General features: G+C 31.7%; 1 protein-coding gene across 10 annotated transcripts in view; it reads right to left on the minus strand.

Annotated features, from left to right (window-relative positions):
• The window catches only part of LOC126891728 (uncharacterized), an 827,477-nt gene that overhangs the window by 773,643 nt on the left and 36,469 nt on the right, over positions 1 to 17,365 (minus strand). For all 10 annotated transcript variants that reach the window (XM_050660999.1, XM_050660994.1, XM_050660997.1 and 7 more), the window contains exon 3: positions 1,233 to 1,429. In XM_050660999.1, coding sequence (XP_050516956.1) covers positions 1,233 to 1,429 — 197 coding nt within the window. The remainder of the gene's footprint in view (positions 1 to 1,232; positions 1,430 to 17,365) is intronic.

Here is a 17,365-nt window from a genome sequence, read left to right on the forward strand (position 1 = left end):
GAAGTTATGTTCAATCAAACTATTTTTGATCACACTATTTATATGTTATTTAAATTATAACATGCCTGCTTGAATGATTGATTTGCAGTTGTTCTGGTAATTACACAGCCGCATGAAAGTGAGAAACAATAACGTGATTCCATTTCAAATCACTCAAATTTGAAGCAAAAAAAAATTGGATCTCCAAAGACTTCAAAACAACTTTTTGATCAAATTTTATAGTGTAGGAAACGTTAAAATACCGTTTTTTACATTTTTCTCCATTCCCAAAAAACATCATAATCGATTTGGCTGAAAATTTGCCCACAGATAGCCAAAACATAGTACTTTAAGTGGTGAGAAGGATTTGAATTATATTTCAATACCAAAAAAGTTACATGCAATATCATAGTCAAAAATATAGGCGTCTACTTACTGTAAGTAAAATTAACTCGAAAATATCGACCTCACGACAAAAATTGTTAAAAATAAATTGTAATAATTTTAAATACGGTTTATTTGGAACAATTCCAGTTCCTACCATTTTTGTCGAAAAGTTAAAAATGGCGGAGATATTGAGCAAAACAGGTTATCCTTTAAAAACAAGATGGCGGCTAACGTAAGGGACGAATTCATTCGTGATTTTAAATTTAGGCTACTATTGACTCCCCTATAGATTAGAAAAATAAAATTTTTTTGCAGTTCGGCATGCAAGGTCAAATGCTATCCCGACAGGACTACTATACTTTTGAGTCTGATATTACTGCATGTAACTTTTTTGGTATTGAAAATAATTCAAATCCTTCTAACCACTTAAAGTTTTATGTTTTGGCCATCCGTGGGCAAATTTTCAGCCAAATTGATGATGATGTATTTTGGGACTGGAGGAAAATGTAAAAAAACGGCATTTTAACGTTTTCTACACTATAAAATTTGATTAAAAACTTGTTTTGAATCAAAATATCTTGTTATAATGCCATATAATGACATTTTGAGTCCCTTCTATTAAAATATTATGTTTTTCATTGATACTTTACGATAGAAAATGCAAATTTGTTTAAATAAACACCAAATCACTGTAAAACCGCATAAAATAATATTTTGAGAAAAAAAGAAAGATTTTTTGACCTTAAATATCTTATTTTTATGTCCCGCAGAAGCTATATACCAATTTTCAGACAAATCGGAGAACCAAAATTTTTTGCCTGAGTGATTTGACATGGAATGTACCATAATTATTACAAGAAACTTACTTTTGCAAGTTGGCAAATTGTTTTCATTCCAGTAGCTATCACAAATTTGTAAACGAATATCAGGGTATAATTGGTAACCTTCATGACATTCTAATCTTATTATTGAGTTAAAGTCTACTTTATCACCTGGTTTAACATCCGCTTCAGTTACTAGCCACCTTCCATTCTCCAATTGTGGCGGAAGAGTACATTCCAAACTAAAAAACGAATATGATTGAATATTAAATTTTATTTTGAAGGTCCTAATAGTTACACAGTTATTAGAAGAAGGGACGAAGAAGTAGAGTAATTTTATTTGGTTGCTGTTTTCATAAATATTGTATCTTAAATCTCTTGGAACAAACCGTACCATTTCACGATAAAGAATTCCGTTTTTTATTAAACGCTTTTTTTAGTTCAATAGCTTGGGTAAATCTTTAGACGTTAATTTTAATGCCCTTTCTTCAATGCAAATGAACGAAAATTTGCAGACATATGCATTTGCGGGAACAATACACGAATAGTCAATAATTTTTTGTTATGTTTATTAACTGTTTAAATAAAAAAAAAACGATTTTTATGGAAAATGTTGAAATTCTCTTGTCTTTAACAATGTAGAAACTTGAAACTTTTACGGATTGTAGCTAATGATGTGAACTATACATAATTTCACTTTTTACGTTAATTGTTTACGTTATGCTTATGCTTCATGATTAAACAATAAAGTTTCAAATTTTGAACGCTCATATATTTGTTTATATAAAAATCGGCGCTTATTCATGTCAAATTTCAATACGATACGAAACAAAACTTTTTGTTTCGACGTTTTGTGCTACAATTAACATTAGAATTCGTTTTGGCGTATTAATTAATTAAACGCTTTTCTTTAGTTGAATCGTTTGGGTCAAAACTTTGGACGTTAATTTGACTGCCTTTTCTTCAATGCAAATGACTAAAAATTTGCAGACATATGCATTCGCGGGAAAAATACACGAATAGTAAATAAAAAAAATTTTATGTTTATTAATTGTTTAAATAAAAAACGATTTTAACAGAAAATGCTTAATTTCTCTTGTTTTTTACAATGAAGAAACTGGAAACTTTTACAGATTTTCGCTAATTATATGAACTATACATAATTTCACTTTTTACGTTAATTGTTTACGTTATGCTTCATAAATAAACAATAAAGTTTCAAATTTTTTGCCGATTCTGACTACTTTTCATGTTTGTACATCATATGTTTTATACATATTTTAATAAACATCACGATATATTTTAATGTTTGAAAATTGTAAGACTAAAAAGTAAAAAATAAAAAATATGAAAAAAATATTTTTAAGAAACTCGTAACTAAAGAAAAGCGTTTTAAAAAAAATATTTTCATATTTTTGATTTAAGTGTCAACGCATTGTATTGTATGAAAAAATGCATGTGTCCATTGTCATAAGTGGCGTCATAATGCAACTACATAAATTAATGGCAGTTCTCATCTCAAGTTCCAGCCAACAAGTGTGTTCGTTACTCTCTCCAGGACGAAAAATGTCCTGTGCTGTATTATACTATCGCGCTCAATTCATTATCATCAACCTGTACGCTTCCACTGCTGGACATAGGTCTCCCTCACATCTTTCCGTCTTGTGTGATTTTTAACCAGTACTAAAAACACGCTTCAGATTGCTGGTTCATCTGGTTGGTGGTCGTCCTCTGCTCCGTAGTGCAGTGGCGTACTGAGCATGGTTCCGCGGGTCCCGCGGAAGGCCCGGGCCCCGTAGGGGTCCGCTCTAAAGCGCTTTTTGCTTCTTTTGTTTCTAATTTGATGGGGACATTTGGAACTACACAAGTACACACTACGAACGAAATGTAACTGCTTAATAAATTTTAATTTTTCTGTAGGTACTTATTAATAAAAACAAAGAATAACTACTTGTCAAAAAATTTGAAATTAAAATTTATTAAGAAACACAGGGAACGCTTTTGTAAGGTTCCTTGCTCGTTTTACCCGCTTGCCGAAGTCCTTGTTTAAAGACTAACTCGTGCCTACACAGGTGCCTGCCTACACGTGCTAACTCAAACACTTGTATTTTTTATATTAGCACGATACATGAATAAGTTGTAGGTAAACTACAAAGTTGCAAAAATTCGGAAACTGAGATATTCGATGCAAGTTTTATACGGTGGGTGATAAAAATAATCCCAATACAATAGGTTAGATGCTCGATACTCGTGTTATACAATGTGAGTTTTTATTGGGCGGGTGGGCCCGCATTTCAACTGGAACCATGACTCGCTGATCTATCGGTACGCCACTGCTGTAGGCTTCTTGTCATGGCCTCCACTCGACAATACGTTTTGTCCATCGGTTGTCTGATAATCTGGAGACGTGTCCTGCCCAATTCCACTTTAGCAAACACGATTTTTTCGACAGCGTCTGTTGTTTTTGTTCTACGGCCTATTTCTTGGTTTGGTATTCGGTATCTCAGGGACACACCCAACATCTGGTGCTCCATAGCAATCTGTGTTACGCGAATCTTGTTCACTACCTTTTTCGTATAAGAAAACATGACTGGCCTTTTGGCTATGCCAGTGCCATTAACTTAGTAAAAAAAAACCTTTTTCGTAAGTGTTAATGTTTCCGCTCCATACGTGAGTACAGGTAACACACTGTGGTCAACGATTTTCCTTTTGAGGCATATGGGTAAGTCAGATTTAAATACATACACTAGGTTCGCTTTCAAGATGCAGTAGAAATAAACAAATCAAGACACGTTAAATGCCACTAGGAGCACAACCGAATCATAATTTACAATGTATATACATTGTAAATCCCAAATCATGATTTCCAAAGTTTATACATTGTAAATTATGATTCGGGAGTGCTCCTAGTAGCATTTAACGTATCTTGGTTTGTTTATTTGTACTGCATCTTGAAAGCGAACCTAGTGTAGTTTAATTTACCAACCGCTGCCCAGGCTAATCCTATGAGACGTGGGAGCTCACTTCTAGACCCTAGTTATCTCTGATTAACCGAATTTCATGTCCCAAGTATTTATAAGAAGCAGTTTGCTAAATATCCCTTCCATCAACACCAATATTACGACTTAGCACCAGATTAGTCATTATTTTCCGACCTCTAAGGACGCGTGATATAATTTCTTCAACATTATTATTGCATCATAATAATATATACATATACGATCGGCTATAAGGACGATGCCATCTACGAATCTCAAATCACTGAGCTTCTCTCCGTTTATGTTGATACCATATTCGTTCAGATCTGCCTTCTTACAAGTGTGTTCTAAAGGCGTCGTGAATAGTTTTAATGAGACGGTGCCTCCTTGAAGTACTCCTCGCTGTATACAGAATTTATTTGTTTCTTGTTCTAATAGTCTTGCCCTAGCCTTTACATTTTGGTCAATATATTTGATCATGTTAGTGTAACGATGGTGTATTCGGCATTCTGTCAATGCCTTCAACATTTTCTGCTGGTTTAACTCAATTTGTTTTTTGTTTAATAGTACGTTCTTTAAAGGTAAAATCTTGCAAAACCTCTAATTTTTAAAGAACCGCTTGGATTGACATGAAATTTGGCATACACATAGCTAACAAGTCAAAGAAAAAAAGTGATATTGTGCCGATGTGTGCTTTTGCTCTAGGGATGAGTTTCACCCCCTTTTGAGGGTGAAAAATATATGTTCCAAATAAGTCCGGAAATGGATAAAATGACTAATTCTAAGGAACTTTTGTTCTATAAAGTTTTTTCACGTGTGGTTATTGTTCTCTGGTTAGACCGCATGGTTGTGTTTATTTTGTAACAGCGTTGCCACATTCAGCAGATTTCTACTTTTTGGATAGATTTTTGATATATTTTTTTTTAAATCTAGTAGGCAATATTTTTTAGTAGGTTTTTGGTATACAGTGATGAGCACGCTAATAACCGGCAAAAGAGCTCAAAAGATGGAAAACATAATACATTGCGAAACAAAAAGAGATGAAACTAGTGGAGGTGGAAATTATCGTTATAAACGTATTAATTAACATTACATTACATAGTTTTCCACCTGTAGACGTCTGTGACAGGAGTATTTTATAAAATTCTACTCTCACAGTGACAGTTGTCATACCTCTGATACGTCTAAAGGTGGGAAACTATGTAATGTAATGGTATTTTAGACGTTTATAAAGGCCGCGTCTCACCATCAAATAATTTGATCAAACAGTTTGAGCAAACTTGACGTACTTGAGGAAGTACGTCAAAGTGACGTCACAATTGCAGTTTTTTGAAATTCTAAAAATCTCTGCTCTCACTATCAGTCTAGTTTGATCAAATTTTTTGTATTGAGTTGTCTAACTTGTTTGTACTTTATTTAAAATTAAAATTTTTCATTATTATCCACAATGAACAGTCAGGATGTGACGTCACTAACTGTCACTTTCAGTTTGCTCAAACCAGTTTGATCAAATTATTTGATCGTGGGACGCGGCCTTAACGATAATTTCCACCTCCACTAGTTTCATCTCTTTTTGTTTCGCAATCAGGGGCGTCATTTGGGCGTCCAGGGGGGGGCATTTGCCCCCCCCTGGCCCTAAAAAATGACTGAAATTTACAAAAAATACATCAATATTCATCATAACATCATATATAATGTATTATATATATAGTGCTTGCCCCCCCCAAACAAAATTTCAAATGACGCTCCTGTTCGCAATGTATTATGTTTTCCATCTTTTGAGCTATTTTGCCGGTTATTAGCGCGCTCATCACTGTATATCAACATTTTCTGTGCTATGCATAGGGCTTTTCATTCACAGTCATTTGTTTCGAGCTTTTGTCATATTTAGTATAATCTGTGTATATTAATATTATAGACAGATTATACAACATCTGACAGAAGCTCGAAACAAATGACAATCGATGAAAAGCCCTATTATGACTAAAATGAAATTAACTCTTTAATAGTATTTACATTTTTGACATTTTGTTACAATTTCCTAATGTCATTACCGAAAATAAGATTCAGGACGTAGGTATGAATACAGAGATTAGAGAAATGAAACTGGAGCCTGATACCAAACTTTCTTGTTTCAAGCAGCAGTGCAGTAGTGTTTCGGGTAATATTTATATAACGAAGAGTTTTGACATTCGGTGAGGCTATTAAAATTAAGCTAACGACGGAAAACTAAAATATATATGTAAAATGTAACTTTGCAAAAATAATGTGTTTACCCGTTTCTATTAACGTAAAATGAGAAAGATTTTTTTCCGGTTTTAATCGTATTACAACTGATGATCGCAATAAACTTTTGAATAAATAGTTATTTATGATATAAGTGTTAAAAGTACACGTTTAAGGCACGCATGTGAAAGTTTGCAGAATGAGCGAAGCGAGTTCTGCAAATTCACATGAGTGCCTTAAACATGTACTTTTTAATACGCATATCATACAATATTTTTTCTACAAACTTAATTACAGGACAATATCTACAAAAACTTTTACTTGAACTTGACTGACATTCCATTTTTATATTTTTTTGACATTACATCAAATTGCCTATACGGTCAATACGAACTGCAGTGCCTTAAAATTTTTAAAGCACTATAAAGGAAAATAGTTCTTTGAAGTAACATTTTTAACGCTCGTATGGAGTGCTAAAAATTGCATTTTTAACACGGTTGTAGAAAAAAATGTATTTTCATGATTATTTGTCAAAGAAGGTATGAATGAGGTTGGGAATTGTACCAAATTTGATCCAGACATGCATACGTTAAAATCAATGGATGACAAAATATTATATAAAAATATTAAATATAAAACTGATAAAAATTAATTAAGTACCTAGGTCATTTTGTTTCCCTGTTAAAATGTAAAAAAAAGTTTGGTTTTTTTACATTCACGTTATACTTATTTATTTCTAGTTAAGTTAGCTGCTGTTTTTATTATAAAAAAACCTAAATTATATTCAAATAAGTTAATAAAGTTTTAATTCTTGTTTTAGTAGATTTTAGCCAAACATGCAATATATTTCCTAAATAAAATACGGCATTGTATTGAATTGAGTGCGTCATTTTGTAATTGTTGTGTTGTGTATGCGTTTTATATCAATTTTATATTTGTGTATTAAGTTTTTATCCCGTACCCAAGTGATTAGTGAAGTGAATGTTTCATATTTTAGTTATTAATAGACATTTTTACAGTGTATAAATTATTTTTCTTCCCTCAACTGTACGTAGTTGTTTCCAGGTAATGTTAATAATTCCTAAGGTAGAAAGACAATTATTTTACATTATATGTTATGAAAACAATGAATTCATGTCAAAATTTATATAAATAATAAATATTACTGTCATTTGTTGGTTTCATTATTGTTCTTACATACATACTTATCATTTTTTAAATATAATCGCTGCTCATGCTAAATTCTATGTTTGTGTATGTTATTAATTTTTTGTTTTTGCAATAATTATTTTTATTTTTATGGTTTCTGTAATAAAAATATTTTTATTGCAAAAACTAAAAATTAATAAAGTGCACATTATAGAATTTGGTATGCCTAGCGAAGCTTCCAAAACGGTACAGATATCTTCCAAAATGTTACAGAGATCTTCCAAATCGTTACAGAAATCTTCCAACTGTAAAAGCTTAGTTGGCTTCCAAAAATATCGACGGCGTTGGAATATGGGACCAATTTGGCCTATAGAGTTCCCTATCTACCCCACCCCCTCATCTATGTGGCCACCTAAACCAATAATCTAATATAATAAGGTCCGAGTTTACCGCCTTTACGGAAATCGGAAGAATTTCGACTATATTCGTTCTAACACGATGGCTCTACAATTTGCGACTTATTCTGATTTACAGGTTAGTTTCTACTTATTCTTGAAGTAGGTGACACTGTGTATTAGACCTTCTGTTAACGATATACGTAAGAAAACAGGTAAGTTTATTTAAGCTGTATTTAAGCCAAATATTAAAATTTTGTGATCAACGTATGATTTTAAGTTTTGGGTATGATTTCTTTACGATTTCATCTGTTTTTAAACTCCTTATTTTATCTCGATACATTATTAAATTGGGTGGCCACAAATGGAACACTTATTTTTGTATTCACACCATTAATGGCCATTTGCTGGCTACTATTAGAACACTTCTGACCTATTTGTGGCCACAGCAACTGTTTAATAGTGGCTACTAATGGAACAGTTAAATCCAATTTTGGTCATATGACATAATTTACTGACTACTTTAAAAACACGCGTGTTCCCATAGTAGCCAGTTATACTCTACAGGGTGTTTTACTCGCAACGGACCGTTCGTTAACAAAATGATTTAAAAATATTTTGTAATAATCAAGGTATCCCAAAATGGGGTTGTAAAACAAAAATATAATTTTTTTATGGAGAACCCTGGAGTATGCATTTACTATACATTGACATTTATTTAAAACAAATAAGAAACCATACCGTTACCGGTAAAACATCATGTACATAAAAATATAACTAATAATTTATTTATAAATGTTTGTTATTATTACAGATAATGGCACGGAGTAAAAAGAAAATTGAAATCAAGAAAAAAAATAATAATGTACGACAACGACCAAAACGAACATTTTTTCAATACGAACCTCAGCAAGTAAAGAATGCATTGGAAGCTATTCGAGGTGGAATGAAAGTAAGTATAGCATGTAATTTGTATGAAGTACCCCGTTCCACAATACGCAATAAGTTCAGTGGAAGAGCTCCAGAAACATCAGGCAAAGTCGGAAGAAGTCCAGTTTTAGGGAAGATCATAGAAGATCGGCTGGTACACTGGATCAAAACTACAGCTAAAATGGGTTTTCCTATTTGTCGAGAAGGCCTTTATTTTTCAATAAAAAAATTGATAGAAGACAGTCAACTAAAAACCCCTTTTAAAGCAAATACTCCTGGGAGGAAGTGGTTTCATCTATTTATGCGTAGATTTCCAGAACTCTCATTAAAGCAGTCTGAATACATAAATAGAGCCAGATCATTAATTACTGAAGAAAAAATCCGAAACTGGTTCAAAGAAACTTTGGATTTACTTGGAGATGATAAGCATGTTTTGGATGATCCGGCAAGAATCTGGAATATGGATGAGACGTCTTTCTATTTATGTCCAAAAGGCGGTTTAATTTTAGCGGAGAAAGGTCTTCCAGTTTACAATACTTCATCCTCCTCGGACAAAGAAAATATAACCACTTTAATAACAGCAAATGCTTTAGGGAAAATGGCACCACCCCTTACACTTTTTAAATATGATCGGCTTCCTGAGAAGATCTGCAAAAATATTCCAAGAGACTGGGGAGTTGGAAAATCACCCAAAGGATGGATGATATCAAAGTGTTTTTACGAATACTTTTCAAATGTGTTTATTCCTTTTATTCACGAAAGTAATATTGCGTTGCCGATTATAGTTTTTTTGGACGGACATTCCTCGCATTTAAGTTTGCCTTTAAGTCGATTGTGCATTGAGAATAAAATTATAGTTGTGTGTTTACATCCAAATACGCCACACATCCTTCAGCCGTTGGATGTCAGTTTCTTTTTTCCGTTAAAAAGTAAGTGGAAAACTGAAGTAAAAATGTACAGATTTCACAACGGCAGAGATGTCAAAAAACATGACATTCCACAACTCCTTCAAAAAATTATGGATGAAACTGATTTTACTAAATCTCTACAAAATGGGTTTAAAACATGTGGACTTTTTCCGTTTTCTGCTAATAACGTATATTATTCTAAAATCACATTAAAGAAAGAACCCATAGTAGTCTCTAGCAAAACGAAAACTTGTCTGACACATTTAAAATATTTGGAGTCTAAAATTCATCCCGACGTTTTAAAACAATTCAAACAGTCCAAATACGATGCTTTTGATGAATCATTGTACAATATATGGGTACAGTTTAAAAACGAAGAAGATTTATTACATGACCCTATTGAGAGTGTCAGCAAATTGTCGGCTGAGGAAATTCCTAACCATTATATGGTAGACAATTCCATTGTAATTGAAGTGGAAGATAATAATGTACTAACATCAACTCCAACAGTCTCTAATATTGTAGAATTTGACTTTCCAGAGTATAATAATCCTTCCTTTAAAGAAAGCAGTTTCATAGACAATGCTACAGAAATGTTAATAGATAAAGAGTTAGCAAAAAATTCTGATGTGGTTATGGACAATGAATCGATGGATCTATTGGAAAATAGCAGTGTTATTAATAAATTGACGGACTCGCCTATACCTTCAAATGTTGACTTAATGACTTCATCTGTTGGTACTACCATTGTCTATACTCCGAAAAGAAGGCCTGTAGACCTATTAAGTAACATTCTAATTTATCCCAGTGACGAAAACATTTCCAAGAAAACCAGAAAGCGTGAAATCTTACCTTCTGTGCTAACATGTAATACATGGTTGGAACTTGCGGTGGCTAAAGAAAAGGAAAAAGAACTTGAAATGGAAAAAAAAGAAAAAAAGAAGCAAGACAAAGAGGCGAAAAGAGCCTGTAAAGAAGAGAATCTAAAAAAAACTTCTAGGAAAAATGGAATTAAGATAAAATCTAAAGAGACTAAAAAAAAAACCAAACTAATAAACAAAACAGTTTCCGTGAGTAATGTAAAGGCCCCTGAAGATGTAAAACAAGTAATTGGAAACGGGTTAGAAAAGACCAGTCTCACACAAGAATCAGGGGAGGAACCTGTCTGTGAGGAGGCCAAAAATATACAGAATGTAGTTGAAGAGAATCCTCTTGACATATGTACTGCGGACAAAGTATCTACATACGTAATTGTACAGTACGAAAGTAAGTTTTTCCCAGGAATAATTACTGACGAAAAAAATGGCAAGGTTTTAATCAGCACAATGGAAAACTATGGGAATGATTGGAAGTGGCCACAAAAAAAGGATGAAATTTGGTATGAAAAGGATGAGGTAATGGAAGAAATTCAACCACCTTTAAAAAAAATTCAAGGGGTTACTTTTTTGTTGAAGAGATCAATAAATATTATAAATTTTAGTAATTCGTGTTGGTTAAAACTGTTGTAATAACAATTTTTTTTATTAAAACTACTATCCTTTTCATGTAATTTTATTAACATTTCTAGTAATTAAATATAATTTTTCTACCTTTAGTAAAAAAATGTGTTAGGTAACTAAAAATACTAGAAACTATCATCCTTATCTATGTAGAATTAAACAAATGGCCACAAATGGTTTCTGAATAAACCACATTAGGAGCAAAGTGGTCACAAATGGTACAAAGTTAGTTTTTATATGCTTTCTGAATTAAAAATACCTAACAAAATGTCCTTATAATTTAACTTCAAACGTAAGTGGCTATTAAATCAAACAAAGTTAACGTCATACGTTTGCTCAATTACAAGTCCGCAGCTCTAATTTTTGATTTTTAATGATTTATTAAGGCCAAGAAATTCCTTAAGATGGCCAAAAATGGTGCTGCTACCCTACGTGTTGATTATATGATCTGTAAGTTTCATCGGTTCAAATTCCCTATTTTTGAAAGAGCTGTAGTTAAAAGTGCTTGAACGAGTCACTTATCACAAGTGTATGCAAATTTAGAAACACCGAGTCTTAACCAATTTTTGCCTTACAGAAAAACAAAAAAATACAAAATATTCAGAAAAGTATAGCTGACTTTTTTTATTGTTTAAGATTTTTGGTATCTCTAACAATTTTTAAGTTATTTTGAAAAAAGGCATTTTTTAAATAAAATTTTTTTTAAATTTTATTTTAAAACCAAATTTTTTAAAAATAAGCACTTTGAATCTATGAAACTTACAGATCATATAAACACAACATAAGTAAAGTAACTTATAAAGCGGTAACGATTAATTTCATTTAAGTTGCTAATTGGGGGGTGATCTTCCTGATTTTTTTTTTGCTAAAACAAAAGGGACCAACTTTATTTTGAGCGTAACTTGGTGACATTTGATTCTAGAAATTTTTTTATAAAAACAGAAATAAAGCTTTTTTTTTAAACACTTTAAAAAAGTTGTAATGTGTTTTCCCCAAGAATGCTTCATTATTTGTATATTTTACATTGAATTATTCTATTTGGAATTTTTCGAATATGAACCTATTTTTCAGTAGCTATAACTCTGCTTTTGCTAGGTATAGAGACCTAATATATACACGGTTTTTTTCACTTTTATATAAGCTATAGTTTTGCTCAGAATATTTTTTTCGACAAAATGCTTACGTTTTAAGTTATTTGCGAAAAATCGTCTAAATACGTGGTTATTTTGTTGAAAAATGAACATATTCACTTGCAAATAACTCCAAAAGTATTGATTTGGTAAAAAAACTCTATAGAACAAAAGTTGTTTAAAATTAGTCAATTTATCCATTTCGGAACTTATCTTGGACATACATTTTTTCACCCCCAGGGTAAAAGCACACATCGGCGCCATATCACTTTCTTCTTTGACATGTAAGCTATGCGTATGCCAAATTTAATGTCAATCCAAGCAGTTCTTTAAAATTCACAGCAAAAACCGTGAAAGAATGTACTATAACTCAATAGTATTAAATAAACTCTGTTCACTTCATCCTAGTTTTTTGTTTTTAATTATTCTCTGTTATTAAATGTTTATAACATTAATTAAAACAGTATAGAGCGTGTTAGTAAATAAGTATGAAAAATTTTAAGGGCTAATTCTACATGAAAAATTAATACCAGTTTGCTCTATAAACATATGTCCGCAAATGCTTAGTTTCGGAGATACGGGGTGTTGAAATTTTTATTTTAAACTGCCAATTTATTTATTGCTCTAAGACCAGTTGAGCTATGAAAATTAAATTTGGTGACTTTTAGGAGGAAGTTATTATGAATTTTTTGACATACAATTTAGAATTTTGTATTCACCATTGGCGCGCCTACGGGCAATGGTCTGAATTTTTTTAAAGAAAAAAATAGTACGCCATTGAGATATTTCGAATTAAAAATTATTTTTAAATTTCACGTCTAATTTACGATAAAAAACCTTTCTTTCCTTTTTTTCATATGATGCACCATTTTTATGCAGAAAAATAAAACATCTTGGCACGTATTTTTCGTTTCTTAATACATCATCAAGAACTATCCAATATAATAATACTAAACTAGAACAATAACAGAAAATATTACTAATAAAATTTCAACTAGGTGCAAAGCTGCAAGAAATGTTTAAAATGATCTCCTTTGCAGATAAGAGAAGAATTTTATATTCATCATTGGCGCGCGTACGGGTAATGGTCTGAATTTTTTGAAGAAAAAAATAGTACGCCGCTGAGATATGTCAAACTAAAAATCATTTTTGAATTCCTCGTTCAATTTACGACAAAAAATTTTTTTTTCTTTTTTTTCATGCGAGGCGCCGTTTTTATACAAAAAAATAAAACATCTTAACGCTTACCAAAGTATTTGAGGTAGTTTCCACATGCATAGAAACTTAGTTCAAATACTTTGTAAACGTTAAGATGTTTAATTTTTTTGCATAAAAACGGCGCCGCATATGAAAAAAAGGCAAGAAAGATTTTTTGTCGTCAATTAAACGAGGAATTCAAAAATGATTTTTAGTTTGACATATCTCAGTGGCGTACTAGTTTTTTCTTCAAAAAATTCAGACCATTACCCGTACGCGCGCCAATGATGAATATAAAATTCTTCTGTTACCTGTAAAGGAGATCATTTTAAACATTTCTTGCAGCTTTGCACCTAGTTGAAATGGTATTAGTAATATTTTCTGTTATTGTTCTAGTTTAGTATTATTATATTGGATAGTTCTTGATGATGTATTAAGAAATGAAAAATATGCGCCAAGATGTTTTATTTTTCTGCATAAAAACTGTGCATCATATGAAAAAAAGGCAAGAAAGGTTTTTTATTATAAATTAGACGTGGAATTTAAAAATATTTTCTAATTCGAAATATCTCAGTGGCGTACTATTTTTTCTTTAAAATAATTCAGACCATTGCCCGTAGGCGCGCCAATGATGAATACAAAATTCTTAATTGTATGTCATAAAATTCGTAATAACTACCTCCTAAAACTCACCAAATTTCATTTTCATAGCTCAACTGGTCTTAGAGAAATAAATAAATTGGCAGTTTGAAATATAAATTTCAACACTCCGTATATCCGAAACTAAGCATTTGCGGACATATGTTTATAAAGCAAACTGGCATTAATTTTTCATGTAGAATTAGCCCTTAAAATTCTTCATACTTATTTACTAACACCCTGTATAAAACCAAACACATTCTGAACCACGCCTTTTCAAGTCCGCTCTTAATATCGAAGAAAAATCTCTCTTTTCCACAATACCTTGGTCCTTAAATATTTGATCCTTAAAAGAAAAGCATTCATATAATATAATATACAGTAGCCGCCACCCTACTAGACACTCAGGAACATTAAGCTATAACAGTCCTTAACCCTTCACTCGTTTCAATTTTTATTTTTATATCTATTGAAATCAAAATTAATATTTGTATGTAAAAAGGGACTTAAATTTCTGTTGACATTACATTCTCTATAGTTATCTAGTGTTTTATTTGAACTGTCATGTCTCATGCTCACTCTAAATCTAACCAACTAATTAAAAATAGTAATTCCGACTGAGAAATAGCTGTGGTACATTTTTAGAACGCCAGAAAATCGATAGGAACTTAATAGAAAGTTGACAATTAATTATTGATCAGCTGCATGTATTTGACGCTTACAGTTGTCATTTTGTTAAAGTTGTAAAAGTTTTAAAGTATTGTAATATTATTAGTGTTTGAATAAAGTTACTTTAAAGCAGAGTAACAATATTCTTAATTTAATGTATTTTTGTATGGAAAAACAATTATTTTGAATAGTTTCTTGACAGTAACATGACAGAGATGAAAGTCACATTTGAGAACGGACCGCATTAGCCCATACGCATAGCAATTAGGTACCTACCATGTATCTAGTAGCGTGGCGCTTACTAAAAGCATTCATATACAGTGCTAGTCAAAAGTTCGTACCCTTCCCGTATTTTTGAACGGTTATACCGCAGTGCTGTTTTTGTAACAATATAAGGTTCCGGTACGCTTAGGTTCCGGTGGTACGCAATGTTCCTGGATGTCTGGGGATTGTTCATAAGGGGGGTCCACCCCCGGGAAAACTTTTTAAAGTTTTCCTCAATAATGGCGTTTTAAAGCAATTTGAAAGCAAGGGAAAAATTCAGGAATTTGTCTATAATTTTGTTGATTTTTTTTATTTTTTGTCCCAAGAGGTGCCGGTACGGCGTACCGGCGCGTACCGTCACAAAAACAGCACTGGTTATACCTATAATTGTGAAATTTGGATGGAGGAAATAAACGGACGTAAGCTTCTTAACTAGTCATGACAGGTGACGTAATAGTCACAGATGACGTTACAGAGCCACTGTGACCGATAATTTTCAATAGGGCCTTATGGCGAGTAATACCTCGTTTGAAAGGTTGAAACAAAATACCTATTCAGTCATACTAATTTTTTTGGGTTTTAGTTGATTTTGATTTTGGTGAATAAATTAAATAAATATAATATTATAGCTTCGCATTTAGTTAATAAAAATCCAAATATCCTATGGTTTTTTTGTCAAAAAAGTTGACGTTTTTCAATTCTATACGCTGTGAGCTCGTACGTAGAGGGGATATTTATAAATTCGCGAGCGCCAGTAGTGGCAAGTCTGTAAACGTTTACCGGAAATTTGACATAAATGTCAAAGTGATTAATTTAAAATTAAAATTAAAAACATTAATTATAAAAAATATTAGTTGGTCAAAGCTGTGGTATATATTTTTACCTCAAATATACTTACGTTTTAAATACTGAATTTACGTTTTATGTTCCGTAATATTTAATTATAAATTAAAATATTTAATCTTAGCGCCATCTACACGATAATTGTGAAAGTATCTGAAGTAAGAAATTATTATTTCATCAATAGAACGTCAAAATGAATAGCAAAATCTTTAAAAAAATCTGTTATAATGTAATTACTTTTTAGCGTTGTAAATATTAAGCGATAACAATTAAATAATAAATTTAAAAATTACCGGTGAAAGTTGAATTATTAATCCGCCAGGAGCGACACCAGCGAAGCTCAGAGCGTATATGCTTTATTTTTTAACTAGGAGGAGTAAACTAAAAATACAGATTCCCCCAAGAAAGTCACTAGAAAAATAACCAAATACATCTTCTCTTTTGGTGGATCATCTCGGCCCTCAACGGTAATCCATAAATATTATATTATATTAATACGTGGCTGAAGAGTTCTACAATCAACTGCTTTTTATATCAAATCAGACTAAAAATCTAAAAATTAAAGAAATAACACAGAAAACACAAAAAATCGCCGATATAACTGAATTAACCTATGAAAGCCAAAAGTGTCAAAACTTGATAAATGTCATTAGTGTCAAAATTTTATAACAGTGGAGTAAACTTGCCTGCGGTTGGACCAATTACAAACAAGCATTACAGCGTGGCAAATTTGAATGGCTCCTCTTGGTTTAAAAACAAACTATAGTAGTTTTTAAGTCAACGTCAACCCCTTTTTGACATGCGGAATTTTGAATTTTTATTCATTAAATGCAAAACTACAATTTTATATTTATTTCATTTATTAATCAAAATTAGCTTAACATGTTCGGTGCCCATGACGTAGGGGAGAGTTGGACAAAACGGGATACCATTCTTGTTTATTTTTATTACGGAAAAAATGTTAAAGAAATTATTTTATTATTATTTTTTATAGGTATAACATTTATTGAAGCACACAAGAAACATATTTTTAACTATTTTTAATGACTGGAAAATAGTAAAAAAAAAGAATTTGTGTGTACTTTGTACGCACGTAAGAAGATATTCTTCTATTATATAGGTAGTTTCAACGAAGTAAATATATACTTAACAGGTTATTTGTATTTTATTTAAAAATTAACTTTCTTATCTACCACTTTCAAAAAAATTTTATTAAAACAACCAAAAATAAAAAAAAATATGAATCGCCCAGGATTCGAACCCGCGTCATTCCAATCACGGAGCTAACGCACTACCAACTACACCAGCGAGGTCCTTCTAATTGACATGTAAGTTTCGGATATAATTACAC

The sequence above is a fragment of the Diabrotica virgifera genome, chromosome 9, assembly GCF_917563875.1.
Source record: "Diabrotica virgifera virgifera chromosome 9, PGI_DIABVI_V3a".
Lineage (NCBI taxonomy): Eukaryota > Metazoa > Arthropoda > Insecta > Coleoptera > Chrysomelidae > Diabrotica > Diabrotica virgifera.